Genomic DNA, 17,530 nt, shown 5'->3' with positions numbered 1-17,530 from the left:
GGCTCCAAAAACAAATGTATGTGAGGGGTGGTCCAATGCTGCCAGATATCAGCGAGGAGGACGTGAAAGGCACAGTTCAAAACACGTGTTAGTCTTAAGATGGATCATGTTGTCGAGGTTGTAGCTACGCTCTGTTAAAAACAACAGCTCTCTTCTCACACACAAACCTGACACTAGCTCTGCTTTTAATATCAGGCCTCAAACTTTCCTTTTTGATCAAACGTGGATCAGGTGACCCTCCCTTAGTTATACTGCAATAATTTCAATTCAATTTTATTTATATAGCGCCAAATCACAACAAAAGTCGCCTCAAGGCGCTTCATAGATACAGAGAAAAACCCAACAATCATATGACCCCCTATGAGCAGCACTTTGGCGACAGTGGGAAGGAAAAACTCCCTTTTAACAGGAAGAAACATCCAGCAGAACCAGGCTCAGGGAGGGGCGGGGCCATCTGCTGCGACCGGTTGGGGTGAGAGAAGGAAGACAGGATAAAGACATGCTGTGGAAGAGAGCCAGAGGTTAATAACAGATATGATTCAATGCAGAGAGGTCTGTTAATACATAGTGAGTGAGAAAGGTGACTGGAAAGGAAAAACTCAATGCATCATGGGAGTCCCCCGGCAGCCTACGTCTATTGCAGCATAACTAAGGGAGGATTCAGGGTCACATGGTCCAGCCCTAACTATATGCTTTAGCAAAAAGGAAAGTTTGAAGCCTAATCTTGAAAGTAGAGATAGTGTCTGTCTCCTGAATCCAAACTGGAAGCTGGTTCCACAGAAGAGGGGCCTGAAAACTGAAGGCTCTGCCTCCCATTCTACTTTTAAATACTCTAGGAACAACAAGTAGGCCTGCAGAGCGAGAGCGAAGTGCTCTAATAGGGTGATATGGTACTACAAGGTCATTAAGATAAGATGGGGCCTGATTATTTAAGACCTTGTATGTGAGGAGCAGGATTTTGAATTCTGGATTTAACAGGAAGCCAAAACAGGAGAAATCTGCTCTCTCTTTCTAGTCCCTGTCAGGACTCTTGCTGCAGCATTTTGGATTAGCTGAAGGCTTTTCAGGGAGTTTTTAGGACTTCCTGATAATAATGAATTACAGTCGTCCAGCCTGGAAGTAATAAATGCATGAACTAGTTTTTCAGCGTCACTCTGAGACAGGATATTTCTAATATTAGAGATGCTGCGCAAATGGAAGAACGCAGTCTTACATATTTGTTTAATATGTGCGTTGAAGGACATGTCCTGGTCAAACATGACTCCACGGTTCCTCACAGCGTTACTGGAGGCCAAGGTAATGCCATCCAGAGTAAGAATCTGGTTAGATACCATATTTCTAAGATTTTCAGGGCCGAGTACAATAACCTCAGTTTTATCTGAATTAAGAAGCAGAAAGTTAGCGGCCATCCAGGTCTTTATGTCTTTAAGCTGTCTTAGCTGTTTGACAACTACTCTTTCAAGGATGCTTGATATGAAAGGAAGGTTGGAGATTGGCCTATAATTAGCTAAGACTGCTGGGTCTAGAGATGCTTTTTGAGTAAAGGTTTAACTACAGCCAGCTTGAAGGCCTGTGGTACATAGCTGATTATTAGAGATAGGTTGATCATATTTAAGATCAAAGAATTAATTAATTAATTAATTAATTCAGCCAGACCTGCGACCATATGTTCTGGACACTCGGGTAAAGAGAGGGGCTGAGCTGTCAACTGAACACCACCTGGTGGTGAGTTGGATCAGGTGGCGGGGGAGGACGCTGGACAGACCTGGTGCACCTAAACGCGTAGTGAGGGTGTGCTGGGAACGTCTAGCAGAGGCCCCAGTCCGCGAGATCTTCAACGCACACCTCCGGCAGAGCTTCAACAGCATTCCGAGGGAGACTGGGGACATTGAGTCCGAATGGACCATGTTCAGCGTCTCCATTGCCGAAGCTGCTGCATTGAGCTGCGGCCGCAAGGTGGTGGGTGCCTGCCGTGGTGGTAATCCCCGAACCAAATGGTGGACACCAGAGGTGAGGGGAGCCACCAGGCTGAAGAAGGAGTCCTATCGGGCTTGGTTAGCCTGTGGGACTCCGGAGGCAGCCGACAGGTATTGACAGGCCAAGCGGAATGCGGCTCGGGCAGTGGCTGAAGCAAAAACTCGGGTGTGGGAGGAGTTCGGAGAGGCCATGGAAAAAGACTTTCGGACTGCCTCGAAGAGATTCTGGCAAACCGTCAGGCGTCTCAGGAGGGGAAAGCGGTGCTCTACCTGCACTGTGTATAGTGCTGGCGGAGCGCTGCTGACATCGACTGAGAAAATTGTCAGGTGGTGGAAGGAATACTTCGAGGACCTCCTTAATCCCACTGACACGTCTTCCGAAGAGGAAGCAGAGTCTGGGGATGAGGGGAATGACCCGCCAATTTCCGGGGGCGAGGTCACTGAGGCAGTTAAACAACTCCTTGGTGGCAGATGAGGTCCGCCCCGAGTTCCTGAAGGCTCTGGACGTTGTAGGGCTGTCCTGGTTGACACGCCTCTGCAATGTTGCGTGGAGATCAGGGACAGTACCTGTGGACTGGCAGACCGGGGTGGTGGTCCCCATCTTTAAGAAGGGGGACCGGAGGGTGTGTTCCAACTACAGGGGGATCACACTCCTCAGCCTCCCTGGGAAAGTCTATGCCAGGGTGCTGGAAAGGAGAGTTCGTCCGTTAGTCGAACCTCGGATACAGGAGGAACAATGCGGTTTTCGTCCTGGTCGCGGAACACTGGACCAGCTCTTTATCCTCTCCAGGATACTTGAGGGTGCATGGGAGTTTGCCCAACCAGTCTACATGTGTTTTGTGGACTTGGAGAAGGCATTCGACCGTGTCCCTCGGGTCGTCCTGTGGGAGGTGTTGCGGGAGTATGGGGTGTCTGGCCCATTGCTACGGGCCATTCGATCCCTATACAACCGTTGCAAGAGCTTGGTTTGCATTGCCGGCAATAAGTCGGACTCGTTCCCGGTGGGTGATGGGCTCCGCCAGGGCTGCCCTTTGTCTCCGGTTCTGTTCATAATTTTTATGGACAGGATTTCTAGGCGCAGCCAAGTGGCGGAGGGCTTTCGCTTTGGTGGCCTCAGAATCTCATCTCTGATTTTTGCAGATGATGTGGTTCTGTTGGCTTCATCGGGTGAGGGCCTCCAGCTCGCACTGGAACGGTTCGCAGCCGAGTGTGAAGCAGCGGGAATGAGGATCAGCACCTCCAAATCTGAGGCCATGGTTCTCAGCCGGAAAAGGGTGGAGTGCCCACTCCGGGTCGGGGATGAGTTCCTGCCCCAAGTGGAGGAGTTCAAGTATCTCGGGGTCTTGTTTGCGAGTGATGGGAGAAGGGAGCCGGAGATCGACAGACGGATTGGGGCTGCAGCTGCAGTAATGCGGACGCTGCACCGGTCCGTCGTGGTGAAGAGGGAGCTGAGTGTAAAAGCGAAGCTCTCAATTTACCGGTCGATCTACGTCCCTACCCTCACCTATGGCCACGAGCTGTGGGTAGTGACCGAAAGAACGAGATCGCGGATACAAGCGGCAGAAATGAGCTTCCTCCGAAGGGTGGCTGGCCTCTCCCTTAGAGATAGGGTGAGAAGTTCGGCCATCCGGGAGGGGCTCAGAGTAGAGCAGCTGCTGCTCCACATCGAAAGGAGCCAGCTGAGGTGGTTCGGGCATCTGACAAGGATGCCCCCTGGGCGCCTCCTGGGTGAGGTGTTCCAGGCATGTCCCACCGGGAGGAGGCCCCGGGGCAGACCCAGGACACGCTGGAGAGATTATATCTCTCGGCTGGCCTGGGAACGCCTTGGTGTTCCCCCGGATAAGCTGGAGGAGGTGGCTGGGGAGAGGGAGGTCTGGGCCTCTCTGCTTAGGCTGCTGCCCCCGCGACCCGACCCCGGATAAAGCGGATGAAAATGGATGGATGAATTAATTAATGGCAGGACTTCTTTGAGCAGTTTTGTAGGAATGGGGTCTAAAAGACAGGTTGATGGTTTGGAGGAAGTAATTATTGAAGTTAACTCAGAAAGATCAATTGGAGAAAAAGAGTCTAACTTAACATCAATGGTACTAAGAGTAGCTGTAGATAATATTACATCTGTGGGATGATTACTGGTAATTTTTTTTCTAATGATTAAAATATTATTTGTGAAGAAGTTCATGAAGTCATTACTAGTTAACGTTAAAGGGATTGTTGGCTCAAAAGAGCTCTGACTGTTTGTCAGCCTGGCTACAGAGCTGAAGAGAAACCTGGGGTTGTTCTTATTCTTCAATCAGTGATGAATAGTAAGATGTTCTGGCTTTGCGGAGGGCTTTCTTATAAAGCAGCAAACTATTTCTCCAGGCTAAATGATGATCCTCTAAATTTGTGACACGCCATTTCCTCTCCAGCTTAGGGTTCTACTTCCCATGATGACGAATGCTTCTTCTTCACTCCTTTGCTCTCTGTTCTGGTAGATGGCCGCCCCTCCCTCAGCCTGCATCTGCCTGAGTTTCTGTCCTCTTAGCATAAAGAAATAAGGATTATTCAGAGGTCCTACTGTCCTACTTGGACTACACAGTTCATCAACTCTGTTTGTTTTTAAATGTATATTTAACTGAATCAAAGAAAGAGATGCTTTAAAAGTAAAACTGTTCTAGTTTCAGTCAGGACTCTGAGAGGACAACTGGGCACGTTGTTTAGGGATTTCTGTCTGGGCTTTTTGTTTTAAAGCAATAAAATACAAAACTACAGCTCTGTGCAGTGGTAGCAGATGTTAACTAAAAACGTCCTGCGTAAGTTACAATGATCAGACAGAAAATGCACAGCTGCTCATTTTTGCTCAGCTCAGTCTAATGCACAGTTTTCAAACAGACGCTGTTTCTTTCAGTCGAGGGAGGAACATGTTCATGGTGCGTACACAGGCAGACTGAGGCCATGAAGTAACCTTTACAGTGATTAAAAACAACAATTGAGTGATTCTCGATTGTTGTTTGCAGAAATCTACAGTGAGCTGGAAGTTTAACCAAATAATGCCCATTACTTTCTTCTTCTTCTTATACTTTGTGGGTTCTTGTGAACTTCATGGACTGAAAGACATGAAGATGTGTTTACCAGAAAAACAGCTGATAGACGCACAGCTGATAGACATGTGTCAGTGGGACATTTAAACTTTAGTGGCCCCCACGTGTCTCAGAATGCACCGAGAGCCGGCCTTATCGTCCTGCAGGCGCTGGGTGCAGCGATTAGTCGGTTATCTCCCATCCTGCACTGGAGGCTCAGCCCTGAGCTTAGACAGGAAGGAAGGCCGGCGCAGTGACTGTGGCTCCGAGCCACATGGTAGAATAATGCTACAGATAGTTCTGGGCCCACCGAGCCATTCTGCATGATGGAAAAACACACAGGATCCCACAGACATGACCAGCATATCAAACACATACCAATGAAAGAGGGAGCGGGGGCTCCAGAGAGGGAGACGGGAGCAAGTCTTTACCAGGGATCTCTCCTCTGATCTTCTAAACCCTCTACATAAGGCCACGGGCTGGTCTTTTCCTGCATCCTTCCCTATACTGGACGTCAGTCTGCAGCATTACAAAAGCAGCTCTTGTATCACTTGCCTGGATAAGCATGTCAGGCTGCAGTTTTTGCATCATAGTTGTTATTTTAGACATCAAAGTTATCAGGAAGTACATGGATGACTGCTTAGAAGTCCTGCAAAACAAATCTAATGAGGGGCTTCAGGATGAGCTGACTTAAATCAGTCAACAAAACAAACAAACAAACGAAAAAATGCAGGTCATCTGGTGCACACAACATCCTGGCCACAGCCATACAAGCACCCAGCCTCCACCCTCACTGACGCCAGGATTCATCCTCCCTCATCGTCTCCATAGCGATCTGACCCCACGTGCTGATTGGCGATTAACTAGTTTGATAGCTCTCACTTTCACATCAGGTAGATCAGAGAACAAAACCTAATCGTTTACAGGCGGTTCAGAAAGCAGCTTACTGGCCCGTGTCCTCTCTGGCTTTCAGTACAATGAAACTACACCTGTCAGGAACGCGCCCTCTTCTCACTGCATCACTGAGCTCTGTCCTCGTGTTAAATCAACAAACGTCTTCTTGCCCTGCGTCACAACTTTCTGCTAAAATTCCACATGTAGTCGATCATGGTGGGGACACGCTGGGATTCCTGCCTGGAAAAAGTCAGACTGATGCTGTGTACACAGTAGGATGGTGAGAAAGGCGGCACAGAAACACTATTCAGGATCATGCTGCAGGACTGGACCCCTCCCAATCATTTAGACGCAGGTACTTTTCCTTTTTAGGCAACAACTCCTCATGACCTCCTGAAGGAAGACTCATAAAGGTGTGAGCCCAGTTTTTTAGGGCACCAGCATCTTCTTCAGTGTGTCTGAAGCTGTCGTTGGAGTAACGAGCCGTCTCTATGTCTTTTGACGCCTGTGTACAGTTCCTGCTCTCACTTTAGCTTTTCTTTTCTTTGCCATTGTCTGTCGTGACGTCGGGGCACAGACGGGTACAGAAACTGCTGAAACTGACAGAACGGAGCCAGCTGCAATCTGTTCATCCTCCTTTAGGCAGACCAGATGTATGACTTCCATCGCTTTATTCTGTAACCACTTGGGATACCACACACAAACAGATCCAATGTTAATATTCATCCAGCTTCCTTCTCCATCACCCGTCCTGTTCTGAGAAGCTATTTGGGAGCAAAGAAGAGGGTTCACAAATAAACAAGACTTGTAAACAACCAGCTTGAAAGCATCATTAACTGGCTCTCACTCATAAGTATATTTCCTAATTTCTTGATGAGATGAAATGATGCAAACCTCAGAACAATCTGACTGACTGGTGTTAAATCGCTGAACTAACACCCAGTTTTACGTTGTCACTCCATTTTATGGGATTACAGATTACAGAGCCGTCATTAGCACCACGCTCCAGGTTCCTCTACTTTATCTTCCACCCACACTGCTAATACAGCCATGCTATGATTGGTGACTCGCCTGGTGCCTGAAGGCAGGGATGCAAAGTAGACAAAGCACTTAACTACTATATACAGTGAATATATATGTGCACAGGTGAGTGTGGCTTATCATCTAAAGTGCTTTCAGCAGTCAGACTAGGAAGATACCATATAAATGCCAGCGAAGAAATAAATTGCTGTTGTGGATTTCTTCATTGCAGATATGATAATCATTTATTTTCAGTGTCATCCAGGATCTGTCGAAACTTCTTGGTTTATCTTTTAAGCAAACATCTCCCAAATGTGTGCACGGCATTAAATTAATTAAAGTTAGGACGATAAGCAGCTCAGACTCAGACGAGCATGCCGGCAAATCGCTCAAAGGATATTTTAAAGATATTTTCCCTTATGTGTTATTCCTTCATTTTCAAGCTAAAAACACAGTTCTAGTCTAAGATTTGACCAAACGAGCCGGATAAGGCTCGATGACGTGCAGTGTCATGTAAAAAAGGTCAAAGACTTCCCTGAAACTCTCATTTCTCCATCCTGCCTGCCTCAGCAATGAAACTCCACCTGCACTAACCACTGATAGAAAAGGGAGAACAGTCTAATGTGTGTACAACACGGACACACGGGGGTTTCCTTCTGTGATGCTGGATTCTATCTGCTGCCTGAAGTCGGGGTTTGTGGTGGGGGAAGCCCTGTAACCAGTTACCACTGAGTCTGGTGACCACTTTAAATACAACACATGTGTCTGGACACTTGATAATTTAATTCACAGAAAATGTAATCATAACACTCACACAGTGCTCACTGTAGATTTCTGCAAAGAGAACAGATATACACAACATAGTTATAATAAAGATATGAATGATACATGAAATAATAGCTGCCTAATTCATAATCAGCATTGAAAAGCTTGGAAATGAAGTAAAAGCAGCAGTGCTTAATCATAATAGTGCATAATCTTAATCATTATCAGTCTGATCTCAAGCACAACCGCGGAATGCATTTCCTCTTTCCTTCCAGTAAGCATGCAGCTTTCCATATCTGTGGCTGTTATGTACATGAACATATCTCAAATACCTGGCAGCTAATGGCGATCGGAACTAAGTCGATCTTTTTTTGACACGTTAGAAACAAATACAAGCAAGAAACACAAAAACAAACCTGGAATATCAGTATGCGCATTTATTTTAGGACCATTGAATGCACATATAGCACACCGGGGCGGTTATGTAGAGCCCGAAATATATCTGTGCAACATTCTTCGCTGACCTACTTTTATTAGCAATAACTATTCAGTAATAATAACTGACACATTTAAATAGAAACCTGGTTTTGCTCTCTCATCCATGCGGTGAAATAAAGACATAAATAAAGACATAAAATCCTTCCCAGCTTCTCTTAGAAATAACAGAGTGTCAGGTGCGGCTCCATCGCTCGCTGCAGGTTTTCTGGGAGGTGGGGGGGCGGAGCGTAACGAGGAGATCTCCCTCCTCTTTAAAAAAATAAAAAGTGAGGCGCGCACAGGCTGTCCGTTCGCACTGGCAGAGAAATTATGATTCCGAGAAGAGCTGCTCCTGCGCTTCAGCAATTAAGACAACACTTCCACTGCGACTGATTCCACCAGAAATCTCCGAGCCTCGCTGAGTGCGGTCCCCGTCAACTATCTCCTACTCCGTAGCCTCCCTCGCTCTCTCCTGCCTTCTTCTTCTGCGCTGGATCTTTCGTGCCAGAAAATGTGCGTGGAGAGCGATGGATGCGAGATTGAAGGCTGCAGCAGCTCGGATGAGGTGCGCACGCTGTCGGGCAGCATGAGTCCCGGACTGAAATCCAACCCGGACCTTCACCCCTGCAGACCGGGGCAGAAATTCCGCGCCGCGCTGCTGAAATGCCGCTCACCGGCCGCCGCCGCCGGGATCCTCAGTTTTGGGAACGTCCTCAATTACATGGATAGATACACCGTAGCCGGTAAGACAGCTGCCTACTCTGTTTCGTTGAAATCACAGCATGTTTTTATCATTTATCTGACAGAAAGTAGAGCGCCGGTCTGTATTTCTCTGAAGTGATTGTGCGCTAATTGTCCGTGGGCTGCTCCACTCTCGCGGAGCGACCAGCCTTACCTTAGCGGAGACGGGCGGAACAATGGGCATGCCCGAGCGCAGTGGGCTATCTGTTAAGACCACAGTGCTGTGTTTCATTGCTATAGATTGGTCCCTGCCAGCGGTGATTAAATCAAACACGCCTTCTCTGTCACTCAACAAAGACTTGACCTAAACGGCTTTTCTCCCTCCTCGCGGTCTCTAGATTATTGAGGATCGATCAATTAAGGCGATCGGCTTTCCGTCCACGGGCCGAGCCCGCCCCAACAGGCTTACGCACCGAGCGCGACGTCGCTGATGTGTCAGAGCCATTTAACAGTGCCTGGGAGACAAGCAGGGAAGAGAGTGAGTGTGTGTCACTGCGAAGCATCGCTGGTTCTTGGAGAGATTTAGTCCAGCAGCTAATAGCCCGGGTCCAGCTCGAGGTGTGAGGCCGTGATGAGGCCATGTGCTGCTAATCCTGTTAGTCTGCGTGTCCGCAGCTCCTCACTGCTCTGAGCGGAGATCCAGAGCGCGTTTCATTAAAACGCAGCGCAGATGGAAATTAAGGCCGTAGTGATGTGAAACTGATAAGGAGCTTGATAAACTGTTTGGCATATTAGACGTTAAAACAAAACGAGATATTTTAACTATGTTTTGTTAAAGCTTCTAAATAAAAGAAGTAATGATTCTGTATTTACTTTAAAGCTCGGTTTGAGTGTTACATCAGACCAGGTCAACATTTCTCCTCATGCCTGCTTTATCATCATAAAGCTGAATCTTTATAGCGTGCTGCTCGCTCAGGTGGCGGCACTGAATGGGTTAAATATAATGCTGCAGCACGAGAATAGAGGGAAGTGTGCTGAATGGGAGAGAAGGCTCTTCTGTGCGTAGAAGGCTTTTCCTGGTTAAAGGGCAGCTTTCTATTGCTGCTGACTACTTGATATGGTCACACATTAACCGTCCACCTGAAAATATTTGGGACACTTAACTTTTTTTTAACCCTATCATATCTAAAGCAGCTGGCAGCCCCTGGCACAGAGAAGGAGGGGCCAATTCAAACAGGACAGTGTGTATTCAGTCATCATCCCCAAGGCTTTAGGGCCAGTCTGTCAACTGTAGAGCCACAGAGCCTTGGGCGCCTGGCCGATCATCAAGACAGGATGGTTTTAGCCGCACAGCCTACAGCCACACCAAGAATGTATTGATGCACAGTGGCATATCTAATCTTAGCATCTTGGAGCACAAGCCAGTAAGAGCACATAGAGCTCAAGAAGCCACATCCTCATCCCCTGTCATGGGTGACTCAGCACCCCCCTCTTACAAGATGAACCTCCTTATGTTTTGTTCAGAGGAAACCTTTTAATAAGGAGCTCCGGAGCGGTCCTATCTGTCTCTGTCATTTCCATCATGATCCCATGTCGGATATTGACAGTTTTCACATGCAGAGTCGGGGAAGAAAATCCTCTGCAAAGCCGAGGATCTCAGAGCGCTTGCTGTGCAAGTGGAGGAGTGAGTGGAGAGGGATGAGGAGAAAGTGGTAATAGGGAGGAAAGGGAATGATAGTGCTAGGGAGGGGTGGTGGATGCAGCATCTTTGGCTAACTCATGCTGGAGAGAGGCTGTGTTTAGAGCATGTGGGGGGGTGGGGGGGGGGGTCCTTTCCCATTGTTTGCCACCTGAATGCTGCCGGACAGTTTTGCATTATGCGTGGGCAACATGTGAGTCAGACCCTCACACAGAATAAGGACCATGTGGCCCGACTGATACAGCATCAGCTAATCTGCCATTTTGCTCCTCTGTCTCTCTGCTGGAGTGTGAGCGATGCTGCAGTAGCAAAAGGAGGTGGAAGCAGCGCATCTGTTGGCAGCACAGCACATGGGGGGGATTACATAGAGCTCTGTGATGTATCTAATAATTATCACTGGAGATGCCTGTTATTGGTAACGTTTATTCGATTTTATCTTACTAAAATAAAGTGTCAGCTCCGCTAGAGCAGGGCGATATGGCCAAAAATATTTATCACGATATATATTTGAAAATTTGCGATAACGATATAACCGACGATATAATTGATGCGAGACAAAATACAACTCCACAACATTACTAGCGCAAAAAGACAACCTTCCATTTATTTTCACTTAAACAAGAAGCTGGTTTTTATGTACATTAAAGCTTTATAAAAATGTAACAGTGCAAATGCAAATTCCTTGCTGAAAGTTTAACCAAAAGGCATTTCCAGTAGAAATGGGCCGACATATCCTGAGCATAACCATGTATAATATCCACTGAAGTTAAAAAGAGGTGCTTTGCAACATTAAACTGCAGTGTGCAGTACGTATTTTTCGGACCATAAGGTGCACGGGATTATAAGGCACATTAAGCGAAACAAAGCAGTCAGATAAATCAAACTTTATTAAACTCATTCTTCTTGCTTCCTCCACTTCTGTACCATTGATTCATTAATGTTGAATTCTCTGGCAGCTGCTCTATTCCCATGTTGTTGCAGTATATTAATGACTAACCTCGTATTGTGGATGGATTATCTCAGTTGTTCTCCTGACTGAAGTTTGGTCCGTTTACAGCATCCTGCCATGCGATTGCATTTGTCTCTAACCATGAAGAACCTTCACGTTAACTTTTATAAGTGGAAAAGTGTTAGTGTTCGTCCTCCAGCTTCACTATGTTATGCTAACATAGCTGTGTCGCTAGCGATCACGTAGCACATCATTATATACCAGCTAGTGCAACTTCAGTAACCCTACAAACGTCACTGCTGTTTAGTTTCCTGTCTTCATTTATGTTGGAAGTGATAGCAGAGCTGTACGTTTGAATTTTTTCAGAAATCTCTCAGTCAGAACATGCTATATCATGCTTAGGTAACTAGCGAAACTAGCGAGCTAACTTCTGCTAGCTTCCTGCTAACTTCTAACTCCGTTAAATGTAATAACTTTTGTTTTCATGGATGCCTGGATGTTAAACTTTATAGTTACACCTGGTAAAGCAGCAATGCTGATCGTTTTATTAAAGATGAAAGAATTTAGACAGTTTTTAACTCTAAGTGTTGCTGCAGTGTTGTTTGACCTGAAGAATACGGAGTTTAGGACCCAGATTACTCCCAGATTTAAGAGCATCTTAGTCTGACAAATACGACAATAACAACGGCCGCTTGCATGTTCTGCAAAAAAATGTGCTTTGTTGTGTATCTGACGAACAAACACCAAACCAGTTCCACATCACTGAAGTTGCACCATTTTTACAAACCAATTCTGGTTCATCTGTTTCACTCAACAATCGGCCATGTGCGTATGAAAACAAAGGCACTGCGCATGCGCGTTTTACTCCCATTCTATCGCGATATTTCATTTTCCTATCGTTGCCTAACATTATACCGGTATTACCGTGAACGGTATAATATGGCCCAGCCCTAAGCTCCGCGAGCAAGTCCTTCTTTCCCATCATCCATCGGCTTCTTCTCCCTCCCTCTGTCTGCTTCTCTCCTGCTTCTTTTCCTCTTTCAAATCCCTTCAGTAGCAGGTACCCAAAGCTCATCCCAGCTCCCAGATCTTAGTGTCAATTAAGCAAGCACGAGCGCACTCTCACAGAGGAGCACACACACACACACACACACACACACACACACACACACACACTTTAGAAACGATTCTCTCCACCACTTCAAGAGGAGCTGAATGAGAGCAGAGAGTTGTAGAGGGAGGGGCTGCTCGCTGCAGAGGCAGCGGCGTGCAGGCAGCACTGAGCCAGAGCGATGCCGTCCCCCCGACCATCATCAAAAGGTCTTTGTACCAACACTGCTGTAGCGTGCGTTTGTGTGGATCACTAAAGCATTGTCACAGACACACAGGGTGACCGTTCGAGACACCGGGCGCTATTCTGATGTGCAACAATGATGGGAAAATTGCAGGCGGCACAGCAGCAGTGTCAGAGACGCTTTCTGTTAATCACTCGTGTACGAGATCGAACCACACACACACATAAACTCTGGGTTTGACTTATCCAAGATGATTGTAAGAACCACAGACGCAGAGAGACGTCAGCGTGTCTGTTCTTTTACACGAGGTTCTGGGTTTGATAGATTTAGTGCCAATATGTTTTACACAACACTTGAATGTTTAATGCCACCGCTTTGTGAGGAGGAACAGCTTGAGAACAAAGCAATTATATGAGACTCGAGCTGCTGCGCGTCGAAAGATCTCAGTGTGGGGCTGGAGTAACTGGAGAAGTGTCATACTGTCTGACTTAAATGACAGATTTCTGTGCTGCGACTGATTTTACACTAAATGTTCTGTAATGTGAGCAACCTATCCATGAACCCTTCAGCTTTTCCATCCTTTTAAGTGCTCTTGAAATGCTTTTTCAGCATTTTCAGCGTTGTAATGTGGTGCGTTTGGCTAAGGATCATCAAAGCGCTGCTAACAGTTCAGATTTCTCCAATTTCCACATTTCTGTATTGTGGAATAGGCAAACGTACAGAGATCTGGTTTTTGTCAGACACACTTACGGGCCAAGATCCAAGTGCAAACAGACCCCGAGGAGAGCACGATTAAGTTTCAGTGGGTGCTGAACAGAAGAAGGGTGTGAATGACAGCCTCAGGCTCTGTGCAGCGAGTCGGGCTTTCAGGCCGATGGTTCAGACCCGACCCGATGCGCTTCCTCACAAGCCTGCTGTTGTTTCCACGACTGGCTGTGATGCAGACCGGGAAGAAACTGGGAGTGACTGGGACATTCAGTGGTGTCCTGAGGAGGCCGATCCCTCACTTCTCACAGCATCTCAGAATACCACTGTGGAGGAAAACGAGTCCCGACGATACAAGATTGGAGTGGAGGCCGGTGTAGCTGGATGAGTTACGAGGCTCTGGCTGGGTCACTGGTAGTCTGGCCTTTGGAGGCAGTCATATAACCCCCAGCCACTTATATTCCATTTGCTTTTTAGAGCACATAAGAGCTTTGAGATTTACACAGCTACTCTATTTAATTGAATTTAATTTGAGGTGGCTTTGAAACCTTAAATCCTGGTGTTGGTCCCTGTGTAGTCCCTCAGCAGACAGTCCGAGCTCCTCGACAGCTTATCATAAAGACGGGATTAGGAGTTTTTTTTTTACTAAGAATATGAGGATATGTGAGGCAGACATGCAGCACTTTAAGTTATTTGCTTGCTAATTATTTAAGCTCTGATTTGTGTTATCTGTAGCAAGCCCCCCGTGTGCACGCAAAGGCACAGTTTGCACAGTAAAGACCACAACTTAATCTGTGCAGGACAGAAGTGTCGCAGAGCCACAGATTAAGATTCAAGTCAAGCTGTCATTTCAAGACTTCAAATCAGGGTTGCATCCCATTGGACAAGTGCGAGATCTGAGCCCGGAAACCTTTGGCATTTTGCATTTAGACACAGATGACCCTTTGGTAATAATCCTCTTAAGGCCGTCTCTTTGTTAGACAGTAAAAAAGACGGAGCGATCTATCCAGTCTGACTGGCCAGGCAGATTAATTCCTGTTAGCTTTGTCCAGCCCTCCTTATTAACACCGTCCACACGGGCCCGAGGCAGCACTCTGCATTCACCACTTCACTTTAAGCAGCGACAGGAAGAATGTTTCTATTTTCAACGACCTAAACTGCTCTTTCTGCTGAAAATGCAAGAAAGAGCTCCACTTCCAGTTTTACAGAGTCTGGAAAAGAAGGGAAGTGAACACAGTGTAGGTGTCTGTGTGTGTTAGAGAGATGTGAGAAGAAATTAATATTCTTAATATCAAAGTAGATAATGATGCAACCGTGCGCATTGTCGCTGTGACGTCTTTTTAAGCCTGTAGTAGAAACATGACACAGCAGATGTTCTCAGCAGCATGAAGCGCTGCAGCAGAAAATGTCAGGATAAGGAAGCATCGCCTCACTGTGCAGTTTGTGAGCCGCGTCTCAGTTTAGCTGTCGGTTGTCTCGCCCTGCACCCTGCACTCATCTCCCTATTTTCACCCTCTGTTGTTTTATAGCATCGCATTAAAGGTCGCCCAACAATAGCAGAAGCATTAAAGAGATGGAACGGCCTCTAGTAATTTACTTTATAGGGTTGCCGCATCTTTCTCGCCACGCTTTTTCCATCTGATCTTGAGCTGTTTCGAATTAGACAGAGCTGCACTGTAACAATTCGAATCTCTTTGAAACGAGGCTTCGTCATTTCTGCACATTTTTGACTGTAAGTCAAACTCCACCACAAAACCTGGACATAGTTTATTTCACTGTTGACAGCAAAATATTGATACTGTTCTACAGATGTTCAAGTAGGTGTCTTTAACAGCTACATGACTTCCTATACCGAGTGGACTTTTCCAGACTGGTTTCCCACAGATATCCCACTAATCTTTTTTTTTGCGTCTATATCCTAGCGTGCCATTCCCTGTGCTGTGAGAAAACAGTCTGTGTGTTCTTTAGGCTCCGATTTAGCCGACGTCTGTAATAGTAACCGATGGAATTAGACAGAACTTCCTCCTCGGCCTGTGGAGGCCCTTTCATGTGGCTATTCCAGATTTTACCATCAAGTAGACAAACTTCCACCCCGTGACCCCCTGAACCCACTATTTCATGGTCTCTTTTGGGTAACTCTTTCACACCTCCTCTCCATAAAGCTGTTATTTTGGCATTAGCCCGACTCGACACCCTGCATCTGTCATCACAGCTATGAGGTCATTATGGATGTTGCATTCTGGAGAGGATATTTTTATGCAGTGTTGCCTATGTAGCAGAACCAGGGTTTAGAAATTGTGAGGGAGGTGGCATGAGGAAACGATACTGCATATGGTGAAAGGGACGGTGAATGTTGGCGCTCTAGAAACAACTGGAGGTTTTTTTCCTCCATGCTAGAGCACTAACAGGACGGCTGTATAGACAAATAAAAGTAGTAAATTAAGCAAAAACTAAATTAACCAGTTTTCAGTTTATTAACAGGTTACTTGCTACCTGAATGTTATAGCTCTTACCAGCCTAGCATGCTAGAGAGCATTAATAGCTTCATATAGCTAATTAGCGGTAGCAATGTGTGCAGAGGGCTAATTAGCATATCCTTACACATTTTGCTAACAGGATTTCTAAACTGATATTTTTTTAACCTGTATTTGCACCAATGCTTTTTACAGCAGCACAGAAGGTGCACCTAATTAAAAAATATAATATACACTAAGTTAATGATGTATTTCAACACAAAGCTTGGCTAACAAACTAGTAGCTTCATCACCATAGATAAGCCGCAGCTAGCTAGCTTCAATATTGCATTGTGCCTCTTTTTGTAATGTAATGTAAAGCACATGTAGCTGCTGTGGTGTCACCCATTTGTTTGTAAAGTTACATTTCGAAGCCTTGAGAGTTTTCACCATCAATGGACAGGAAAATATCCAAGTGAGAGCCAGTGAATATATCCTGAATAATTCTCTTTTATGAAATTTAGAATCAGCAAAATTTACAGAAATGGTCTGAATGTTTATTCAGTCTGACCTAAAATGACTGTGAACCATAAACTCATCAGCAAAGTGTTTACTCTGGTTAAGTCCCAGGGTCCTTTTCCCATACGTTTATATCACTGGAAATGTTTTTGCAACCACATTTATCGTGCACGATGGCTGTGAAAATGAATGCAGTTTTATTCCACTTTCACATTTTGTCTGCAATAACTATAGTGGTTGTAGCATGTTGAATTTTTGTTTTTCTGCCTTTTGGCCTTTATTATACAGTGAAAAGCAGAAAGAACAGAGCAAAGTGGGAAGAAGGTGGGGAGAACAGGGTGCAGGAAATGGTGTGGGGTCAAGCTGTCGCAGCTCTTATAACGGGCTTAGTTTAGTTGGTACGACTGCAGACCAACGTAATCACTGACCGGAGGAACCCTTGTGTCCGATTGACTGCGAGTGTCACAAAGACGGAAACTGACCAATCTTTAACTTCGGCGTGACTTAGACTTGCTGAGATTGTAATTTTTCTAATAAAGGTGCCGCTTAACGTCACAACTGGAAAACAATTGCTGATCGCTAATTTGAGAAACGTTTATTAATGACGGTCTGGACTAACTCTGCTGCCACGAGTTCAACGCGTACAATGTTTTTAATAGGATCAACAATCTGGGGGACGATTTTACATACAGTTCATTTTTATCTCAACTTATCTTTAAACTTACAGTAGTTTGATGAGTCCACTGGTGAAAGCCAACAGTGCTTGCTGAAGTCTTCATGTAACCTCTGACATGTGAATCCAAGCTGTAGCCTGATGATTGCTGACCTCCCCTTTGTGTTTGTGGACACAGGGACCAAGAGGAGGTGGTTTCTTTGGTGTAAAGGGTTTGCTTTACGATTACAGCCCTGAGATAAACACATCATCTGCTACGTTCAGGGTTTTTTAGGAGGGAAAGAAAAAAATAAGACACCATGAGCAGAAATGTGAGCTTTCTCCCAGTTTGTGTTGCACTGTTTCCCAGCACTGAACCTCAGAGT

The 17,530-nt window shown here is 45.9% G+C and overlaps 1 protein-coding gene and 1 long non-coding RNA gene across 3 annotated transcripts in view; one reads left to right on the top strand and one right to left on the bottom strand.

Moving 5' to 3' along the window:
* Nucleotides 1-17,530, bottom strand: part of LOC105941159 (uncharacterized) — a 27,861-nt gene extending 10,331 nt beyond the window's left edge. The window contains exon 1 of the long non-coding RNA XR_013100463.1: nucleotides 17,218-17,530. This is a non-coding gene — a long non-coding RNA (uncharacterized LOC105941159). The remainder of the gene's footprint in view (nucleotides 1-17,217) is intronic.
* The window catches only part of spns2 (SPNS lysolipid transporter 2, sphingosine-1-phosphate), a 60,789-nt gene continuing 51,748 nt past the window's right edge, over nucleotides 8,490-17,530 (top strand). For both annotated transcript variants that reach the window (XM_004561674.5, XM_004561675.5), the window contains exon 1: nucleotides 8,490-8,934. In XM_004561674.5, the coding sequence (XP_004561731.1) occupies nucleotides 8,703-8,934 (232 nt within the window). In that variant the 5' untranslated portion in view covers nucleotides 8,490-8,702. The remainder of the gene's footprint in view (nucleotides 8,935-17,530) is intronic.

Source organism: Maylandia zebra, linkage group LG10 (assembly GCF_041146795.1).
Source record: "Maylandia zebra isolate NMK-2024a linkage group LG10, Mzebra_GT3a, whole genome shotgun sequence".
In the NCBI taxonomy this organism is placed as follows: domain Eukaryota; kingdom Metazoa; phylum Chordata; class Actinopteri; order Cichliformes; family Cichlidae; genus Maylandia; species Maylandia zebra.
The sequence above is the reverse complement of the archived record's forward strand: the minus strand, read 5'-3'. Positions and strand labels throughout refer to the sequence as shown.